Below are 22,009 nucleotides of genomic sequence, written 5' to 3'. Positions count from 1 at the left end.
TCTACAACATCTGGTTCTGTCACTTTATCCAGATCACATCTCCTTAAATTCCCACCTTTTTGCAGTTGCTTCAGTTTTAATCTACAGTTCATAACCAATAGATTGTGGTCAGAATCCACATCTGTTTCTGGAAATGTCTTAAAATTTGAAACCTTGTTCCTAAAACTCCATCTTATCATTATATAATCTATCTGGCACAGGTAAAGAAAAGTGGATAAAAGCAAGAGAAGAAGAAAGAATTCACTTGAGAAGAATGACACTTTTAAGTTGGTGAATCCAAAGGAGGCAATAGGGAAAGAAATCTTGACAAGTAAATGGATTTTTAAAGTAAAGCTAGGCTGCTTGTCAGAGGTTTTGAACAAGAAAAGGATATAAGTTATCAGGAATTATTCAGCCCAGTAGAAATATCTGTTGACTAAGACTGTTATTAACTCAAGCAGCAGAGAATAATTTTCATATGAGAGTGTTTGATGTGAAAACAGCCTTTCTCTATGGGAAACTGGATGAAGAAATTTTAATAAGGATAAAAAGTGCTTGCGAGATTTGTGTTTTGAAGGTAGTTCTGTGTGGACTTAAACAAACGCCATCCAGATGGAATAAAAATATTATAGATTTCCTAAAAATAGGACTAATCCACTCAAAATCACATCAATGCACATTTAAAGATGTAACTGAAGGAATGTATATGGCTAATCATAAAACAAGACTTGGAGAAAATTGAGAAATGTCAAAGAAAGTTAAGAAGAATTTTGAAATGTCTTGTAAGAAAATCCATATATTTACTTAGGGACACAAATACTGTAGATACAAGATGAAGGAATATTTCTACACCAAGAACAGTATGTGAAGAAAGTACTAGAAAAATTCCATTAGTCCTAGAGGGGAAGTGAGATGAAGAAAATCAAGTAAATGAAAACATTAAATTTCCTTATAGTGAAGCCAAATGAAGTTTCCTTCATTCGTCATGTAAAACCAGGCAAGATCTTGGATTCACAGTCATTTAGGAAAGCCACTTCACAGTAGACCCATAGAGAAAATATTACCAGAATGTCAAAAGAACTCTGAGATGCCTCCCAGATACAAAGAATTATGGTCTTTTTCATAAAAAGATAGACTATGAAGAAGATGACACTATTCATTTGAATGTCTACTGTGATGTCAATCATGCTCAAGACTAATGAAACAGGAGGAGTACAACTGTATACATTATTTTTTCTAATGGTGCCGCCTTTAGTAGGTGATCCAAGAAATGAAGTGCGGTAATTACTTCATCAACTAAAGCAGACTACATTTCAGCAGTAAAATATGTGAAAGAAATAAAACATATCAAGAACCTACTGCTAGAGCTATTCAGAAGAGAAGTGAAGACCATACTTCACGTAGACAATCAAAGTGCTATCTAGGTGATCAAATCAGGACTGACAGTTAGATGAAGCAAACACATAGACATGACATTCCACTATGTTAGTGAGCCATACAAAGAAAATTTATTCAAGATAAAGTACTGTAATACAGAAAAACAGTTGTTAGGTATACTTACCAAAGCTCTGCAAAGATCAAAGTCTGAGAAATTTAGAAATGCTACTGTAAACAACTACTATAACTTCCTTTTAGAAATATATAAACAAATAACAGTTTTATGTGTGAATAACTAAAAAATATAAAAGTCTATAAAATATGGGAAAGGCAACCACTTACACATAGAGGATTGCTGCACGGCACACAGAAACATGTAAAGGAAACCAGTTAACACTAGCTTTTGAGTTCTTGCTCTTTTTCTAGTAAAATTAAACACAATCACAAGGACAACCAGACTTACACAACTGAGATAGCAGCAGGACTGTTTACTGAAATTAATTACTGAAAGCAGTTGCCTGGGTAGATAGGGAAAGATGCATGAGGCCAGAAGGGGTAGCAGGTCAATGTGAGGCAGGTCTTTCATCAGATAGCGATGGCACAACAAGACAAAAAGGATAGATCATACAAGGAATACAGACAGTGAAAGGGTGAAGAAAGGAGAGAAATACAGTGATAAAGAGGCAGACAGGGAGGGGAGAAACTAAAGGAGAGATATGGAAAAAAAGAGGGAAGAGGGGGAGATAGCGAGAGAGAGAGAGAGAGAGAGAGAGAGAGAGAGAGAGAGAGAGAGACTGAGGGTGAGAGAGAGAGAGAGAGAGAGAGAGAGAGAGAGAGAGAGAGAGAGAGAGATTGAGGGAGAGAGAGAGAGAGAGACTGCTTGGGGAGGGGGTGGAGGAGGAAGAGTGCTGTGAGAAGGCACTGGTACACAGCAAGGGTGGGGAAAGACTGGTGTGGGCTGAAGAGTGAAGGGAAAAGATAGGGGGGGGCAATGTAAATGAGTTAGCAGAGGTTTAGGCTGGGGGCAGGGGGAGGGGGAGGGTCTCTCCAGAACTCCAGCATATGCTACACTTTCACAATCCCCCTGGCCTATGGCCTAAGTCTCTGCTAACTTCCTTCCACTTTACCACCTTGCTTTTTCCCTTCTCTCTTCTGTTCACACTAGTCCTTCCCCATCCATATAGTGTACTGCCTTCTCCCATGACTCTTTCATCTGTGGCCCTCAACTCCCCATCTCTCTCTCTCTCTCTCTCTCTCTCTCCCTCCCTCCCCTTTCCCTTTTTTCCACCTGTCTCCCTTATTCTCTCTCCTCTCTGTCTCACTCTTCATCATCACCTTCCTCTCCTTTTCTCCTATCTCTCTCTTCCCTCATCTGGCTGTCTGTCCCTTTTATGCTCTGCCCTCTGACTTTCTTTTGTCTTATTGTGCAGTTGCTGAGTCGTCTGGCAAAAGACCTGCTATCTCCTCCTTGCCTTGGGCATTCTTCCCTATCGCCTCCTCACTTCCATCTATGCAGGTAACTGCTTTCAATAATTGATATTCAATAATCAATCTTGATGCTACAACGGCCACATACATTTGGGTGTCTGTTTGGTTGTGCGTGTGAATGTGTGTACTCTTACTAGAAAAAGAGCAAGAGCTCAAATGTTAGTGTTAACTATTTTCTGTTATGTATTTCTGTGTGCCACAAGCCAGTCCTTTGTAAGCTAGTAGTTGCCTTTCCCTTATTTTATGTGTTGTTTCACCCAAGAATTTTCGTTATTGCTATAAAAAACGTAACATATATGATTAAAATTTGTTGAAAGAAACACTGATTTCAAGGGGGCAAAGATGAATGAGTTAAACAGTTTGTAAAACGCAATGTTTGCTGTATGGTGTTTTAAAGGGTGGCAACGTGAGTAATGTGAGAGTGCATGTTATCTGGGGGTACATGTACTGTTTGTATCTGTTTGTTGTTGGTGTCTAGATATGTTAAATAAAATAGGTTATGTAGTGCAATCAATGTGTGTCTCATAAATTTATTTTCATAATACAATGATCACATAAGATTAAAAATACAAATACAACACTGGAAATGAAAAATAATTATATCTAAGTTTAAGAGAGAAAACTGTGTAGTAATAGTAAGGAATTGTGATGCACATATTTTTCACTGATGGATAAAACTGTGAAGTATACCTGAACAACTGGTTACTGCCATCAAAGCGACCAGAATACTCTGTGGAAGTAATATGATTTCTTGTCATGTCACGGTGTTTCAGGACATCAGTACTGTCCATAATTCTGCAACATATGTAAATTGAAATTATATTATCTCAAGTATTATTTAGGATCTAATTACCATATCTTTGTGTACAGAATACATGTGTTTTATATACTTTCTGTTTTGAACTTTATACGCATTTTTCACATATTCTGTGTAAAATCTCCATGAGTATAAGTTGTCCAGTCACACTTCAACATCTGAGGTGATAATGTTACTGACCTGAAGCGTTAATGCATAGTAAAGTAAGAAGTAAATACCTAGATAAAGTAGTAAATAAATAAATATTTATTTGTAAAAATTATTGACTCAAGCTGTACCTAACAATTATAAACATGCAGTGCTGCTGTTGCTGTGGCTCTTTCATGCACATTCGATAGCTTAACTAACACACAAAAGTAACATGATGTTTTGAATGGAAATATTGCGATCGTGCTTCGTAGGAAGCAGTGTGCTAAAAGGGGTACACAATTGATAAGCTTGCCTTATTTTTTAAAAAAAACATTACTAAATATGCCATCCAACAGATTCATGCATGGCACTGAGATTATATAGAATATCCCTGACTCAAGAGAAACCACACATTTTTTGTGCCATGGATGAAGTTGTCACTAACGTCTTCTGCAGGATTAACATAACTGACAATTTTTATTGCATGTTTTAGGAGGATGCACAGTTACTAACATATGTAGAGAAATTCTTAATTGATTTAAAAACATGGTAAACACACAGAAAAATTTTTCAGACATGCTTATAAACCTGGGAAGAAAAGTTCTGTCATAAAAATGCAAATTACGAAAGATAACCTTTTTTGTTGGGATAAAAATGTTTAAAAATCTATTTCTACGCATCACATACATTATTTTTACATTCATTTGAGTAAAATTAAATGTGTTATTCATAAAAATTTGTCATTTAGGTATTAGAGAAGTGACATAAGATAGTAGTTTCATAAAGACTTCTATTTACAGGTATAACATATATGTGATTCACTGGATGTCATTAATACTGAAAATGTGTCTTGTAAAAATCATAAATTATTTATGTATTACAACTAAAGCAAATATGAACTTGCTGAGAAAAAGGCCATTCCAGTACAGCCACATACACAGTTTTTACACAACAGAAACAGCAGGAACAGAAGCATACTTGCAGCCAATTATAGCCCTCAGCCCTGCATTTAATTTCTGCACCAGGTGAATTGTTTATAAATAACAAGCTTGTAATAACGTTATAGAAATAGAATTTACTGTTTTAATTAACATTTATTATATTCTGAACTATGAGGAATGACTGGAAATGATTAATAACGTAATGATTTTATGCAGGGCTTCTCAAATTTAATTTTTATAACAAACCTTTGGTAGTAGCCAAAGTGTAGGGTCTGTCTAGAAAGTTTGGTGAATGGCTTGACATGTAAATGATTGGGAGGGGGGGGGGGGGGGGGGGGGTAGAGAGAGAGAGAGAGAAAGAGAATTTGTTGAAAAGTGCCACATAACATTGCAGGCATAGTCTGAGACAGATTTGTCTGCTATGGACAGTCAAACATAATGTCTCTGAAAAGTCACATCAAGTTTTGTTGCAGCCTGTGAAAAGCAGTGATGTAGGTGTGTACAATGTTGGTGCAAGTCTATGGAACAAAAGGCTTAACATGGAAGAGTGTCTGATCGGTTAAACTGCTTTTCTGTTTGAAATGGAACTGCCAGCTAACATGATAACAAACACCACTGAGATAGAGTGACAAATGATTGCACAAAATTACTGATAATCTATGAGAGCGATATCACAGGAGCTGAGGATTAGTGAACAGATTGTTTACTTCGTTATTAACATGGACTAGGATACATGGAAAATCATTTTCTGATTTACAGCATACAAACTGGAGGAAAAGCAGAAGACAGCATTGATAATAAGAGTGGAGAATTCACTGTTTCATGTTACCAGACTTCATATTTTCTCTGATTGGTAACTGTCAAGGCAAAGATTTCTGCATCAGATTTGATTGACATGCAAATACAAATGGTAACAATGTTTCAAGCATTTCCATAAGAAACTTTCATTAATATTTTCCATCTGCTGTATAAATATTGGTAAATTGCTGTGTGGTTAATAGATATTAGTTTAAAGATCACCATAGGTATTTTGCTTGTACCTATATTTTATAATACCATTCACCAAAATTTTTAGATGCCCCTCATAGATATTACTTTACATCAATAAACAGAGATATATATGTTGGCCTATATAATTTAAATTGGAGGAACATATGTTGTAAGAAATGTGTACTAGAACTGAATCCACACTCTAGAATCTCTATTTCTACAGCATTCAGTAGAAATCACTTAATATCTGGAGCCTAATGTTATATGTTTCCAGAGTGTGATTCTATTTTTTATTATGCAAGCAAGCAACATCATTAAAAAATGAAACTACCAGTAAGCATTCAAAGTTTTAACCCTACATTTTTATCAGAATATTAAGGATGTCATTCCTCATTGTTATTTATATGAGATGCTTGATACAAGTATGAACAGTCCCTTTGGTGTTCTTTAGATTTGCATAATTTATTATTAACATTGGATGCTGCATTTGATTATGAACAATAATTTGCTAGATTTTCAGTATGTGTGCTTGTGTGTGTGTGTGTGTGTGTGTAGCAAGATCTAGGACTAAAGCTAACAGCAAAGCAAGCTTGGAAAAGGACAGTTGAAGTAAGTAGTGTATGTGTTTTATTTCTCATCAGTTCTCACCATTTAACAGTTGTTTCAGCTACAAAATATTTTTGAAAAGCTTTGTGAATTTTTTATTTCAGTAAAAACTATATCAAACAAATTATGGTAGTTATTACTGAAAAATTTATGATCACACTTTTATGATTTATAAACAATTTTTAAACTAATGTTAGGGAATGGAAAACTGAATCAGATGGAGAAAACACGGGGAATTTGGTTTGCAAATGGCAGCAAAAATATACATTTCTAGTTGCATGCTTATCTTTGATTTTGAACAACATTTAAACATGATCAAGTATGGTGCATATTTTAATGTCCAGGTGTCCTGCCCCTCATGAAACTTCACTTTTCAACTAATTACTTTTGTTTTATAAATGGATTATAGTTTTGTTGTTACTGTAAGTTACCAAATACACTCAGCATTCTTTAAATGAATTTCAAGATTTACAGAAATTTCAAATCTGATTATTTGTTCTCTTGTTGGAAAGTAAAACACCTCATGCAGTATTTCTTTATGAACTGAGTAATTGAGCATAATGGTTTTCAAGATGTGTCCAGATTGTATTCCTTAATAGGGACTTTTGAACAGACCAGAGGGTTCTACTAAACATCATATTTTTGATGAAAAAGGATGGAAAGGCTGTATACTTATATATGTTCTGAGATTTAGTGAACTAACATTTGTGGAAGTACTGAAGATGAATACCAGAGATTACAATATTTTCATCTTTCAAAAAGATAATAAACTTATAACATTGTATTTCTAGTTACTTCATAAAGGGAATGGAAATATAGGAAATAAAAAAGATGGAAAGAAAGAGAATTCACCACAAACAATGGATTGGAAGAAACATAAGGTGCAAGAAAGGTATCTAAGACAACTTTTTCTGCAAGGTTTCAGGCAACTTTTTTCCCAGCAGTAGCTTATCTTATTTTCATCTGATTATAATACCATTGAAAAGCTTAAACGGTAGTGATGGTCTTTTTAATTCAATATCACTAAACCATTCCACATTACTCCTTCTGTGGTACCTGATGAGTAGATACCATTTTATGTCTCGTACAGCATTTTAAATTAAATTTGTTCAACTTCTAAGCAACACAGTGTCTGACCTAATTAAAATCAAAGACAAATTTGACACATAAAGTTCATCCTAAAATGTTTATGGTGTACAGCTTAGATCCTTAGTATCTAATAGTTAAAAAAGATGTGCCAAGTTATTAACATTAAAGAATGGAAATTTTCAAGTGGTCTGAAATGTAATTAAAATAACCTTCTGTTTACAGTTTTATGGTAATGGTAATGTACCAACACAATTTTTTGTGAATTACCTTCCTCACTTTATAATAACATTAGCAGTTATTTTAAGTTTTTTAATGGTGCTTTGCAGAAGTGTGTAGATTAATAATGAATTTTTGTTTACTGAATGAAAAGATTAATCTGTAAAAGATTTTGTTATATTTCCAAGTACTCTGATGCTACAGATCATAAAACTTCACTATGGAACTAAGATCTGTAGTGTAATAACAGAATCATTGTCCACAACATTCAATTATTATTTTCTAGCTGTGACAGCAGCCAAAGGGGCTATAAGGAATCCATTGTAGATACATTAGGCTCATTTCATCATATGCACCATCAACAGACTGTAGTTTCAAATATGGAACCTCTAAGGAAATTACCAATGTTATAAGATTATTAACAGACAGTAAATCCATTTGCTACAATGAGGTTTCGAAATGAATTTTAAAACACAGACAGGACCCTTTTCTCCATTAAGCAATCTTTGTAATTAGTTAAGTGCTTTGACTATATTTTCTGACAGACTTAAACATGCAGTAACAATATCTATCTGAAAAAGGATCAAGCAAATACCATCCTATTATAGAATCATTAATGTATTTCCAGATTTTTTTTTTTTTTTTTTTTTTTTTAAGGGAACTTGTTAATTAATTCATATTTCATCTGAATAAAGAATTCTCTACAGAGGAAACTGTACTGCACCTCTTGGGTGAAATCTCGGGTGAACTAAACAGGAAAAAATATCCTGTTAATATCCTTTGTGTCCTCAGCTGGGTATGTGACTGTGTAAATCATAAAATTATACTTGGGAAATGATAATTTTGTGATATTAATAGCTTCCCTCTAGGAAGGATTGTGTGTTCCTTTTAAAACAAAAAGGATTTTTTTTGTGAATTGTGGTTTTTAATACCATAACATACATAAGCTAACTCATTTGAGTCACATACAGGAGACATGTCAAAGCTGTGGTAAAATTTCACTACAGACATAGAACAACTGATGTTAACAAACAGCATAATAATAATATGCTGGCGTAAGCTGTCACCAGCCCACCAGGTGGCAAAGAGGTTGTGAAAAGATTGATAGTAGGTGCAAGCAACAAGCCTATCAAGAGAGAGGCCAAGTACAAACTCGCAAGAAATACCCTGCCAACACCCTCTCGACCACCAGTATTTAGATTGCCACTGTGGACCGGATGGCCCAGGATGTTCCAGCCTGTCATCCAGTAAGTCACCGAGACATCAGTCACAGCCCAGTCACTTGCACTCACAGACAGTCGCAGGCAGCACATAGCAACCAGAGTAGTGTGCACAGCGGACTTGCACTTCACCAGCAGTGAGGCTAATCTGGTCTATTATGGAGAGCTTATACCACAACACCTGGACTATCTTGAGTTAAGTAATTTTCTATTCTTATGAATAAAGAACCCAGTTAATATAATCTAGCAATTTGTGTTATAGAAAGAGGATACTGGCGACCAACCAACATCCTCTGCTTGCCTCCCATGGTAAAAGTCTATAGTGACAATGAGACAATGCAAAAAAATGGTGATGAATAAAATTTGGTGCAGATTTTACTTGTTTCAAATTACAGGGGTGATCATATTCAAGTGTTTGCTGGTTTTTTGTTGTGTTCTTGCACGTATTCAGGAGGGGTGCCACAGAACTAATCAAATTTCTCTTTTCAGAGGCTTTGCTTCCTTTTTTGCTATAACATATTTGTGTAAACCACAGCTACCCCATCCCCACCACCCCCTGCTCCTCCACCTCAGCCACAGACAACCAATGTGATGGCTCTAATACAAGCTTTTCAGCTTCAGACCCAACAAATTACTACTTTGCTGATGACGGTACAACAACTTCTGGCTGCACACACCATGTCGACCACACAAGAACAACAACAACAACAACAACAACCGACTAGCCCAACAAGTGCCACTGACCAGCATACCCATTCCGGCAATTTAATGACACTGAAGAGGAGTGGTTCAAATAGCTGGCACAGTTTCAAGCACATTGTGAAGTTCATCGAGTTCAGGGTACTATGAAACTACAATACTTTCTTTTGATTGCAGCGTCCCCAGTGTTCAGGTTAATACAAAAACTATTTCCAACTGTGTCTCCCACAAACTCAGCTATGAAGAAGTAATTGTGGCATTAATTCAATATTTTGACTAGCAAGTCCAAGTAGCTGCAGCCAGATATCAGTTTTTTTGCTTGCAGGAAAAGCTGGAACAGACGTACCATCAGTGGTACACAGAACTAACGGGCATGACTAAGAAGTGTAAATTTAAGTGTAGTTGTGGAAACTCTTACAGCAGCCTAATGGTTAGGGATGCAATAACATTCAGTGTCCCAGATAGTAGTATATGGGAACAGATCTTAAAGTACTCTGATCCATTACTTCCCCAAGTATTGCAAAACTTCAGAGCAGTATGATTCGGGTGCCATAGCAGCCGATAAGTTTGACTAGGCCCTGATTTGTTGGGTCGAGTAGCTCCTTGCTCGTGACTACCCCAAGCAGGCACAACAACAACCATGTACACAGCCACATGGACAGCCGCATAGACAGGTAAACAGGCCTGTGAACTTAGTGAGGTCTTGCCCTAGATGTTCTGCTCACCATAAAATGACAAAATTGCCCTTCACATAATGCAACGTGTTACACATGTGGAAAAAAAGGCTAAGTCCAAGCAGTTTTTTCACAATAGCACAAAAGCACCAATTTTGCGTGCTCTCAGAAAAAGAGGCTTGTGTGCATGCAGTGGACGCTGTGTCTTCTAAACCTACAATGGGTTCTGCCAAAAGTAAGATTAAGGTTGTGCCCAATTCTAACCCTAGTGCTGTGCAGTGATGTTCTAACAAACTATTTGTCTCACTATGAATTGCTGGCCATCGTGTGAACATTCAGTTAGACATGGATTCCTTAGTAACCTTGCTAAATCAGGCCACATATGAACAATTAGGCTCACCACATCTTTCTAAATCTAGAAAGCATCTCACTGCTTGCAATGGACAGGAAATAACAGTGCTTGGACAGTGTAGGTTGCTGGCCACATACAAATCTCACACTCTGACAGTGAATTTTACTGTGTTTAAATCAAGAGACAGTGAGAACATTATCAGTTTAGATGCCTTTGATTTGTTTAGCCTTAGCATCCACAACAATATACTTTCCATATCGGTTTTTGATCCAAAAGACAGTGTCGCTAGCTTGCTTAAAGAATTTCCTGAACTATTTTCAGAAGGAATGTGGAAAGCTAATAACTTTGTAGTGCATGTTACATTGAAAGAAATGGCACAGCCTTAGTCTTTTCGGGCCCAACCTGTTCCAATTGCTTTATGAGACAAAGTAGCCAGAGAACTGACAATTGCAAGATAGTGGTGTAATTGCTCCCATTCAAGCTATTCAATTGGCAAGTCCTCTTGTATTGTTGCCTAAGCCTTATGGTCACTTTCACATTTATGTTGACTTCAAGTCTACAGTTAACCCACAGGCAGTCGTTGACACTTATCCATTACCTCACCCTGAGGAAGTCACGGACAGGCTTGGTGCAGGATGTTACTTTTCTAAGATAGATTTGTGAAATGCCTACTTGCAAATTCCATTGGATGAAGGATCACAGAAAGTGTTTTTTATAAATAAACACTTAGGACTATTCAAGTATTTGCATTTGCCCTTCGGCAGTGCTTCTGCATATGCCATTTGTCAACGTTACTTGGAACAGCTGACTGGAAAAGTGCAATTTTGTTCAAACTATGTTTATGATATTGTCATCTCAGGTTGTACACCAGAGGAACGTATTGCCAATTTGCGTAATTTTTTTTTTCCGAGTGTTGTCAGAAGCACGACTCAAGTGTCATCTCAAAAAGTGTGACTTTTTTCAAACTGAACTACATTCCTTAGGACATGCGATAAACAGTCAGGATGTGCACCCCCTCCTATCTCTCTTGCTTGCAATCCGTGACCTGCCTGTTACTCGCAATGTATCTCAACTGCAGTCAGCACTAGGCAAGTTGACATACCACATTCATTTTGTTCTGAACAGTTCACAGATCACAGCTCCATTGCAACATCACAACAAGTTGCCTTTTGTGTGGACTAAAGACTGTCAAAATGCATTTCAGAAACTCAAAAATGCTTTGCTTGGTGACAGATGTTTGGTGCCTTTTGAACCTGCCAAGCCAGCAGATTTGCAAGTTGATGCTTCTTCTGATGGAATCAGTGCTGGGCTTTCACACAGAATATGTGAACAAGACAGACCTATTGCTTTTGCCTCAATTATGTTAATTCAAATTCAGTGCAACATTTCACAAACTGAAAAAGAAGCTTTCGCTATTGTGTAGGGTGTCACAAAATTCCATCACTATTTGTATGGTCGCAAGTTCTATTTAGCAACAGATCACAAGCCTTTGCTGTCCTTGTTTCATCCATCATAGCCATTTCCTACATGAACTGCCCAAAAATTGCAACGTTAGGCTTTGTTGCATTCACAGTATCAGACGGGAGATGGACCATCACTGGAGGAACTTCTGCATGGCTGCCGCCATCGGATGCTGCTACACTTGCTGCACCCACTGCAGCATCCAGGGCCACCAATGGTCCACAAGTATCACTTTGCGCTGTTTGATCTTGTTCTTTTCAGGGTTTATGGCAACAGCAGGCACTGGCAAAGATGCGTGATCCAGAAATGCAGTGCCTCTTTTATGTATTTGATTGCAGGTCCCGATGGTTTGCAGTGCTGCCAGTACAACCAATTTGCCCCATGATTCTGCAGCTTTTCTTCCCCCAGATTCACTGACTCATGGGACTATGTGGCCTTTGCAGCCATCTGCTGGTTCCACCAGGGCACCCCAGGAAGAGCGGATGGACAATGTGCCCTTGTCCCCACTTGCTGATGCCATGGACCTGGACCAACCATCTCCATCATTGTCATCATCCCACCACATGCCCTCAGGCCTGGATGCATGTCCTGGCAGCAGTTTTCTGGAGGATGTTCCTGTTACATCGCAAGCCAGATAGTGGAGTATGGTCAGGAATATGCCGTCTTCCACAGCTACAGGTCCTGGTTCATCTCTACATCCAGCATTCTGTCTCCCTCCCAGCTGGGGCATTTCCTGGGGGCAGAGGGGGGGGGGGGGCGAGGAATGTGCTGGCATAAGCTGTTTCCAGCACACCATGCAGCAAAGAGGTTGCAAGAAGATCGATAGTAACAATGAGCCTATCAGGAGTGAGGCCAAGCACAAACTCGCAAGAAACACATCACCAATACCCTTATGACCACCAGTATTTAGATCGCTGCTGCAGACTGGAGGCCCCAGTCAGTTCCAGACTGTCATCCAGTGAGTCGCCAGACATCAATCACAGCCCACTCACTTGCAGTCACAGGCAGCACATAGTGACCAGAGTAGTGTACATAGTGGACTTGTACTTTATCAGCAGTGATGTTAGTATGGTTTATTATGGACAGCTTGTACCACAACGCTTGGGCTATCTTGTGTTAAGTAATTTTCAATTCTTATGAATGTTATAGAAAGAGGATACCGACCACCATACAACAACCTCTCCTTGCTTCCCACGGTACAAGGCTACAATGACACTAAGATGACAAAATAATAGTAATAATAATAATAATAATAATAATAATAATGATAGTAGTAATAATAATAATAATACAATTTCGTAATATTTACAAACAGTAAAAAGATCAAACATTTAATTGCCCATTGCTCAAATCATCATTTCATTCTGTATAAATTCTTCTGCTGAATAGTAGCATTTCTCCTACAGAATCTAATGTAGCCTCGTCTTTAGGAGATTTGGCTCTACATTAAATATGTTTTTGCCCATTAATTTGTTATATGTAGTCACCCCCATATACTACGCTGTCTGTGCATATCATTTCAATGGGTGCATGGGCAGCATAAAATTATTTTTATTTCTCGTATTATGTTGTTGTGGACTTCAGTCTGAAGACTGGTTTCATGCAGCTATCCATGCTACTCTATTTTGTACAAGCCTCTTCATCTCTGAATAGCTACTGCAACTTGCATCCTTCTGAATCTGCTTGCTGTATTCATCTCTTGGTCTCCCTCTATGATTTTTACCTCCTCCCCCTCCTCCCACCTCTTTCCCTCCAGTACTATGTAGGTGATCCCTTTATGTCTCAGAACGTGTCCTATCAACCTATCCCTTCTTCTAGTCAGGTTGTGCCACAAATTTCTTTTCCCCCCAATTCTATTCAGTACCTTCTCATTAATTATGTGGTCTACCCATTAAAACATAAATATCCCAGCTCATCAAACTGTTTAAAATGTAACCAGGTCTAAGAGCCCAGCTCCGACATCAAATCTAATGTAACTTCTCGAACCAGCTCCATTCACCAAATCTGATGTAGCAATTCCATCAGTTCAGGTTTAACATAGTACAACTGACTGTACCATGTTTTACATTTTTGGAGGTGATAACTTTGCTGCAGAAAGCCATGGGTCACTACCATAAGTACACCAATTAATCTGTTGACAACACTTGTTTATATGTCACAACTTAACAGAAACTGGAACACACCAGATAGTCCTCCAACTGCACTCCGCATGCACTCAAGGCTTTGGACAAGATGTATAAATACATCTTGTCCATAGCCTTGAGCATGTACAGAGTGTGGTTGGAGGACTATCTGGTGTGTTCTGGTTCCTGTAAAGTTGTGGAAAATAAACAAGTGTTGTCAACAGATTGATTGGTGTACATCTGGTAGTGACCCAAGACTTTCTGCAGCAAAGTTATCACCTCCAAAAATGTAAAACATGGTACAATCAGCTGTACTACATGAAACCTGAATTGATGGGATTTCTACGTTAGATTTGGTGAATGGAGCTGGTATGAGAAGTTACATTAGATTTGATGTTGGAGCTGAGTTTCTGGGTCTGGTTACATTTTAAATGGTTTGATGAGCTGGGATGGTTACATTTTAAATTAGTTGGTGATTTTCATAAGAATATGTTGTCCTGGCTTTCAAAGATACATAAATGCAAAGCTTTTCCAAAATTAATGGTTTACACAGTTAATTTGTGTTATGGCAAACAATGAATTTTACTAACTGAATTATAATTACAAAACTGAATGAAAAAGGTTACTAATATTTATACACTATTAACACTGATTCGAGAACTTGTTCTTTCTCTTCAAAACATCCTGAAATTCATATCAAAGTGATAATGACTTATCCTAACTATGTTACTTTATCTGATTAAGAACATACATTCATTGGTCTGTGACACAGTTTAACATTTTCGTTACAACTATTTCACACTGTTGCACTAAGTGACCTTATTCACTAAGTGGCCTTAAACACTACACATGTTTTAGTGTGTATTGCACACTATGAAACCTGCTGCATCTTGTACTCCACATGACCCAATACAGCCTGTTTCATTACACCATCTAATTGCCAACATTCTTCTACAGAACCACATTTCAAATCCTTCTATTCTCTTTTTGTCTAAACTTTTTACTGTCTTTAGTTCATTTCCATACATTTGCTATACTCCATACAAACACTTCCAGCAACTTCCTAACACTTAAATCTATATTTGATGTTATCAAATTTCTCTTCTTCAGAAATGCTTTTCTTGCCATTGCCAGTCTTCATTGCTTTCCGAGTCCTTTGCTGTCTCTGACAGAATTGCAATGTCATTGCCAAACCTCAGAGTTCTTATTTCTTTTCCCTGAACTTTAAGTCCTTCTCCAAATAGTTCTTTGGTTTCCTTTACTGATTTATCAATGTACAGACTGAATAACATCAAGGATAGGCTACAACCCTGTCTCACTCTCTTCTCAATCACTAATTCCTGTATGTACCCTTTGACTTTTATATCTGCCATCTGGTTTCGGTACAAGTTGTGAATGGAATTTCTCCCCCTCTATTTTACCCCTGCTACCTTCAGAATTGCAAAGAGTGTATTTCAGTCAACATTATCAAATCTTTTTTTAGTCTACGTATGCTATAAAAATAGGTTTGTCTTTCTTCAACCTGTTCTCTAAGTTAGGACTTAGGGTCAGTATTGCTTCACATGTTCCTACATTTTTCCAAAATCCAAACTGATGTTCCCTGAGGTCAGTTTCTACAATTACTCCAATCTTCTGTAAAGAATTCATTTTAGTATTTTACAACCATGACTTATTAAACTGATAGTTAAGTAACTTTCATACATATCAGCATCTGCTTTCTTTGGAAATGGAATTACCACATTCTTCTTGAAGTCTGAGGCTATTTTGCCTGCCTTATATATCTTACTCACTAGATGGAAGAGTTTTGTCTTTGCTAGCTTTCCCAAAAGTATCAGCAGGTCTGACAGAATGTTGTCTACTCCCAGAGCCTTCTTCCAACTTAGGTCTTTCAGTGCTCTGTCAAATTCTTCTACCAATATCATATCTCCCATCTCTTCTTAATCTACACTCTCTTCCATTTCTATAATATTACCTGCAAGTTCATCTCCCTTATGTAGTACCTGTATATACTCCTTCCACCTTTCAGCTTCCCCTTCTTTGATAAGGACTGGTTTTCCATCTGAGCTCTTTACTCCAAAGGCCACTTTAATTTTCCTGTATGAAGTATCTATCTTCCATTTAGCGAGATATGCTTCCAAAGCCTTAACTCTAGTCATTCCAGCTTAGCCATTCTGCAGTTCCTGTGAATCTTATTTTCTAGACAATTGTATTCCTTTTCAACTACTTAATTTGCTACATTTTTATATTTTCTCCTTTCATTGGCTACAACCAATATCTCCTGTGTTACCTAAGGATTTCTACTACGCCTTGTCTTTTTACGTATTTAATCCTCAGCTGCCTTCACTATTTCATCTCTCAAAGCTACACATTCATTTATCTTGTACTGTAATCCATTCCCCTACAGTATACAATCGTTGCCCAATGCTCTCTCTGAAACTCACAACAACCTCTGGTTCTTTCAACTTACTCAGGTCCCATCTCCTTAATTTCCTACATTTTTCAATTTCTTCAGTTTTAACCTACTGTTCATGACCAATAAACTGTGATCAGAGTCCACATCTGCCCCTGTAAATGTCTTACCATTTAAAATCCGGTTCCAAAATCTCTGTCTTACCATTATATAACCAATCTCAAATCTTCTGGTCTCCAGGTCTTTTCCATGTGTAGAACGATGTTTCATGTTTCTTAAATCAAGTGTTAGTGATGATTAAACATGCTCTGTGAAAAATTCTAACAGGTACCTTTCTCTTTCATTCCTGTCCTCCAGCCCATATTCATGCATAATTTGTCCTTCTCTTCCTTTTCCTACATCAAATTATAGTGCCCCATCACAATTAAATTTTCATATCCTGTAACTATATGAACAATTTGTTTTATCTCATCATATATTTCTTCAATCTCATCACCATTTGCACAGCTAGTTGCCAAATAAACTTGTATGACTGTGGTGTGAGTGGGCTTCATGTCTATCTTGGCTATGATAATGCATTCACTATGCTGTTCATAGTAGCTTATGCACATTCCTATTTTCCTATGCATTTTTAAACCTACTCCTGCATTAGCCCTATTTGATTTTGTATTTATAAATCTGTATTCACCTGACCAGAAGTCCACCAAACTCCACTAATTGACGCTATATACGAGGGACATTTCATAAACAATGTACACCACTTTTTTTTACCTACACATTTCTTTTTTAATATCTCTTTCACGTCCTTCAGTATAGACTCCCTGATTCTCTGTGACTGAATCATAATGTATTGGAAGCTTTATTATTCCATCCAGGACACCACTTCTGTTCATCTGTCAAATGACTCAGGTAATGGTTCTAGAAAGCCCTTCCATAGTACATCAACAACTTCCATGAATAGTTTTTTTTTAAACTTGGAGAACAAGTGAAAGTCTGGTAGATTCATGTCCAGGCTGTAGGGGGGATGTTGCAACACTTCCCATCTGTATTTGTGCAGTTTTTGGGCTACTACATTGCTGATATGCTGGCGAGCATTGTTGTAGAGAATGAGTGGCCCAGCCTCGAGCAACTAAGGTTGGGTTTGGTGCGTTGTTCTGTGCAGTTTTGCATGAAGTTACAATAATACACTGCTGTGATACTTGTTCCACAGGCATTCTATATGTCATTATGATTCCTTGGTGATCATAAGCAAAAATCATCATTTGCTTGAACTTTGATCGACAGCATCAAAATTTTTTAGGATGTGGGGAATCTGGAGCTCTCCACTCATTGAATTGGGATTTCAACTCCAGTTTAAAGTCTCTAATCCATGTTTAATAAATAATGACAATTCGACACAAGGATCCTTGATCTTCAGGGTTGAATCATTGTTTGAGCAAGGCCACAATGTCCAGGTGTTCCTGCTTGTCTTCAGCAATCAAATAATTTGGGACCCATTTCCTGTGGCTTCAGAGAGTTCCTCACAAGTCACGCTGTGATCTTCTTTAACAGCATCTGCCACAAGTTTCACACTTCATTCATCTGTTGATGCACCATGAATTTGTGTTGGGTTTTTGCCATGTAAAGTTTTGATCTTGATGTATGATCTGTGGCCTTCAGTGATCACAGTACCTGAGACCACTGCAAGATCCATGTGCTTCTCCTTCGAACTCCCATAACATCTGACAAATTTTCAAAATTGTTACATCAAAAAAGTCCAGCTGCGCATTATTTATGAAATGTCCCTTGTATAACTTCAATCAATCCACTTCCCTTTTTAAATTTTCTAACCTATTTGCATGATTAAGGGATCTAACATTACACCTTTTGATACATAGAATACCAATTTTGCTTTTCCTGATGATGGCATCTTCATGAGTAGTCCCTGCCCGGAGATATGAACGGGGGACTATTTTACCTCTGGAATATTTTACACAAGAGGATGCCATCATCATTTAATCATACCATAGACCTGCATGCCCTCAACAAAAATCATGGCTGTAGTTTTGCCTTGCTTTCAGCCATTCACAGTACCAGCACAGCAAGGCCATTTTGGTTGACATTACAAGACCAGGTCAGTCAATCATACAGACAATTGCTTCTGCAACTGCTGAAATGGCTGCTGCTGCTGCTCCCCAGGAACTATATGTTTGTCTGGTCTCTCAACAAATACCTCACCAATTTGGTTGCACCAACAGTACAGCTATCTGTATCACTGAAGCATGCAAACCATCTCACCAACAGCAAGGTACATGGTTCATGGACAGTGATCTCATATTATGTGTGTGGTTAAAATGATTCTCCTCAAATGATTTTTGTCTGCAGTGGAGGAAGATTATAATTTCATAAATGTAAATAGAGGAAACAGTTAGGATTTGCAGTTTCCAAAATAGTGGGCAACAAGATCCTGTTTGCTGTGCAGTGCACATGTATCTGATAATATTCTTCTGTGGTTTTGGTATTCGAGATACACTATTTGAACTTCCCCAGAAAATTATACAATACCTAGTGACAGGTTCAAAATCACTATAATATGCTACTTTTTATGTACTCAAGTCAGTAGACTTCACCAGTATTTGCACTGCAAATACAAAACTGGTTAGTTTATTTGTTAGGAAGTCAATATGTGTATTCCAGCTTAAGTTCTCCACATTTAGTCCCAGGAATTTGATTGTGTCAGCTTCTTCCATAGGTTGATTGTTATGTTGTATTTTAAGTTCCACACATTTCAGATGTTAACTGATGGGGAATTTATATTTGTGGGTAAGTCATTTACATAGAAAAGGAATAAGATTGGTCTCAAAATGGCACCTTGAGGCTCATGTTGTGATACTGTACTCAGTTTAGAATAATAATTCACTGCATTTGAAGTGATACAAAAAATATAAGTATGCCATAAGAGAAAAACTGAGTTCAGGCTGGGGACATAAAATATGATGTCTGCCAAATATTGTTCTGTATCCATTTGTTTCCATAACTGTTCATACGTTATTTATACGTCATGATTCATAACACCCATCATGAAGAAGAGGCTTCAGGGATGTGCAACAAGTCAAATTATACATTTACTAGTAGAGGTAGCAATTGCATGCTAGTTCTCTATGGTAAATTAATAAACAATTATGGTTAGTGCTAATCTACTTTCAGTGATACTTATAGGAATTAACTTTTAGATTACTTTATTGCTGTACACATTATCAGAAAAACAAGTAATTAAAAAAATGCATCACTATTACATTTCTTACACTATTCAGCTGGTTTTTTTTTGGTTTCTTTCTCTTTACCTCATCCATGAGATTAAATGTTCATGTGATTTTTCATAATTCTCTGATTGTTGTCCATATACTAACAAAGTCAAAACTTGTCTAATACAAACATTAGTGTTAAATAGAATTTACAACATAATTTCAAATATTCAGATGAATTACAGGAATGGTGAATAAGGTACTCTTTTAATATGGCTTTCAGTATTCGTGGATTTCAAGTTTCCTGCCTTATATCTGCTGGGCCCTTGCTAATGCCTTTAGAACCTGTATATAAAACTGCTTTGTGAACCTTAAATAATGATGCACAGCCCGTGCAGAAAATACTTTTACACCTAGCACTGTGATTGTGGTGATCCTAAATTCACTCTTATTGTTAAACAAGAACATTATTAGGGAATAATTGTATTGACATGTAACTGTAATAATTTATAGTCTCTGAAGAGACTTTTGCAGAGTATTTGGTTGTCAACTTTACAAAATATTCTTACTGCTTGCATCAGTAGAATAAATATCTTTTCACAGAAGATTGTTATGTAAACAATACTGAGTTTAAGTATGCAAAGTATGCTAATCCCTCTGGCTATAGTTCAATCCAATGAGAGAAATATCTATAAGCAAAGCATGCATAGTCAATTTATTCATATGCTGGTGCCAACTCAGTTTCTTATCCATCTGGATGCCAAGGAATTTCATCAAATGCAGAGTTTTGTTTTGTGTGAGTACTGTGATGTCTGTCGCTAGTACTTACAAGTAATTTTATTTGTTTGGAATTGCACAGTATGAATCTCTGTAAGATGGCAAATTACGCAGTGAACCATTTGTAAACCTTTTCAAACTTTTTCCTGATTATATTTAAAAACAAAGATGATGTGACTTACTATACGAAAGCGCTGGCAGGTCGATAGAAACACAAACAAACACATACATACACATAAAATTCTAGCTTTCGCAACCAATGGTTGCTTCGTCAGGAAAGAGGGAAGGAGAGGGAAAGACGAAAAGAAGTGGGTTTTAAGGGAGAGGGTAAGGAGTCATTCCAATCCCGGGAACGGAAAGGCTTACCTTAGGGGGAAAAAAGGACAGGTATACACTCGCGCACACACACACACACACACACACGGAGTATGCTAAGTTCACCCAACCTGGATATGATGTGACGTCATTATGACGTATACACGCTTTAGTCGATTAACGCACCTATCGACTTTTACGAACGTTCGAGATTCTATACTGTCGTCAGCTAGTGGTTTGTTTTGACACGTGCGATTCTGAAAACAGCTCAGTGTGGCAGCGTATATGTCTTTCGCCAAAATAAAAGAGCTGGATATTAATAGAAATATTCCTGACCGTGGCCTTGAAAACACCACGTAAAAAAGTGAAGTCTTCTTATGTCCCGACCAGATTAGATTGTGTGATTGTTGTATTGAATGCTTACGCCGAAAATAATATTTGTTTATTATCAACATTTTAGTATGGTTTCATACAATTTGTCTTGTCAGTACATATTAGATTGTAGCAGCATACTCTTGCTGACTTTTTTTCTTCATTTATATAGCTGAAAGAAAACTCGTGCAAGTTTGTTAGATAAGTAATTTATATGTCCATCCCAAGATAGTCTTTTATCGACCATAATTCCACGTAATTTTACACTCGGACCGCAGAGACAGGTACCTTAGTGTCCAGTAATGACTGGTGTGTAGAATGATTGAATTTCGAACTTAAAAAGAAAAATATGAGGCATTGTTGAAGAAAACTCGTCGACCGGGGTTGAAATACGAGGGGAAGTGGATTTCTCAATGTAATCTTAACCAAAGGTTAGTGTCTAGTACTGATTGACGTATGAAATGATTGAATGCAGTGTCAAAGCATTCCATGGTGGTAAGCTTTTCTCTCATTAGTCTCCCAAATGCTGAACACATAATTAGAGACAAGCAAACGAAAAACAACGCACAGGACACAAACACAGTACAATACACGATTTAAACGCAAGGAACGCAAAACACATTTAAACGAATGGCGCAGAGCACAGCGCTACCCTGTCACAATCTCTCGAAAGTTCACAAAAGTCGAATAGTCGATATACGGTTTCTATCGTTTTCGATGTAGCGTGTATACGTCATAAAGACGTCACAT

The 22,009-nt window shown here is 37.3% G+C and overlaps 1 protein-coding gene across 1 annotated transcript in view; it reads right to left on the bottom strand.

The window, feature by feature from the left end:
• The window catches only part of LOC124606283 (glutamate receptor ionotropic, NMDA 2B-like), a 727,746-nt gene that overhangs the window by 40,958 nt on the left and 664,779 nt on the right, over positions 1-22,009 (bottom strand). Inside the window, exon 14 of the mRNA XM_047138265.1 lies at positions 3,535-3,639. Within this exon, the coding sequence (XP_046994221.1) occupies positions 3,535-3,639 (105 nt within the window). The remainder of the gene's footprint in view (positions 1-3,534; positions 3,640-22,009) is intronic.

The sequence above is a fragment of the Schistocerca americana genome, chromosome 3 (assembly GCF_021461395.2).
Source record: "Schistocerca americana isolate TAMUIC-IGC-003095 chromosome 3, iqSchAmer2.1, whole genome shotgun sequence".
Taxonomy (NCBI): Eukaryota; Metazoa; Arthropoda; class Insecta; order Orthoptera; family Acrididae; genus Schistocerca; species Schistocerca americana.
Note: the sequence above shows the minus strand (reverse complement) of the source record. Positions and strands in the feature narration are given on the sequence as shown.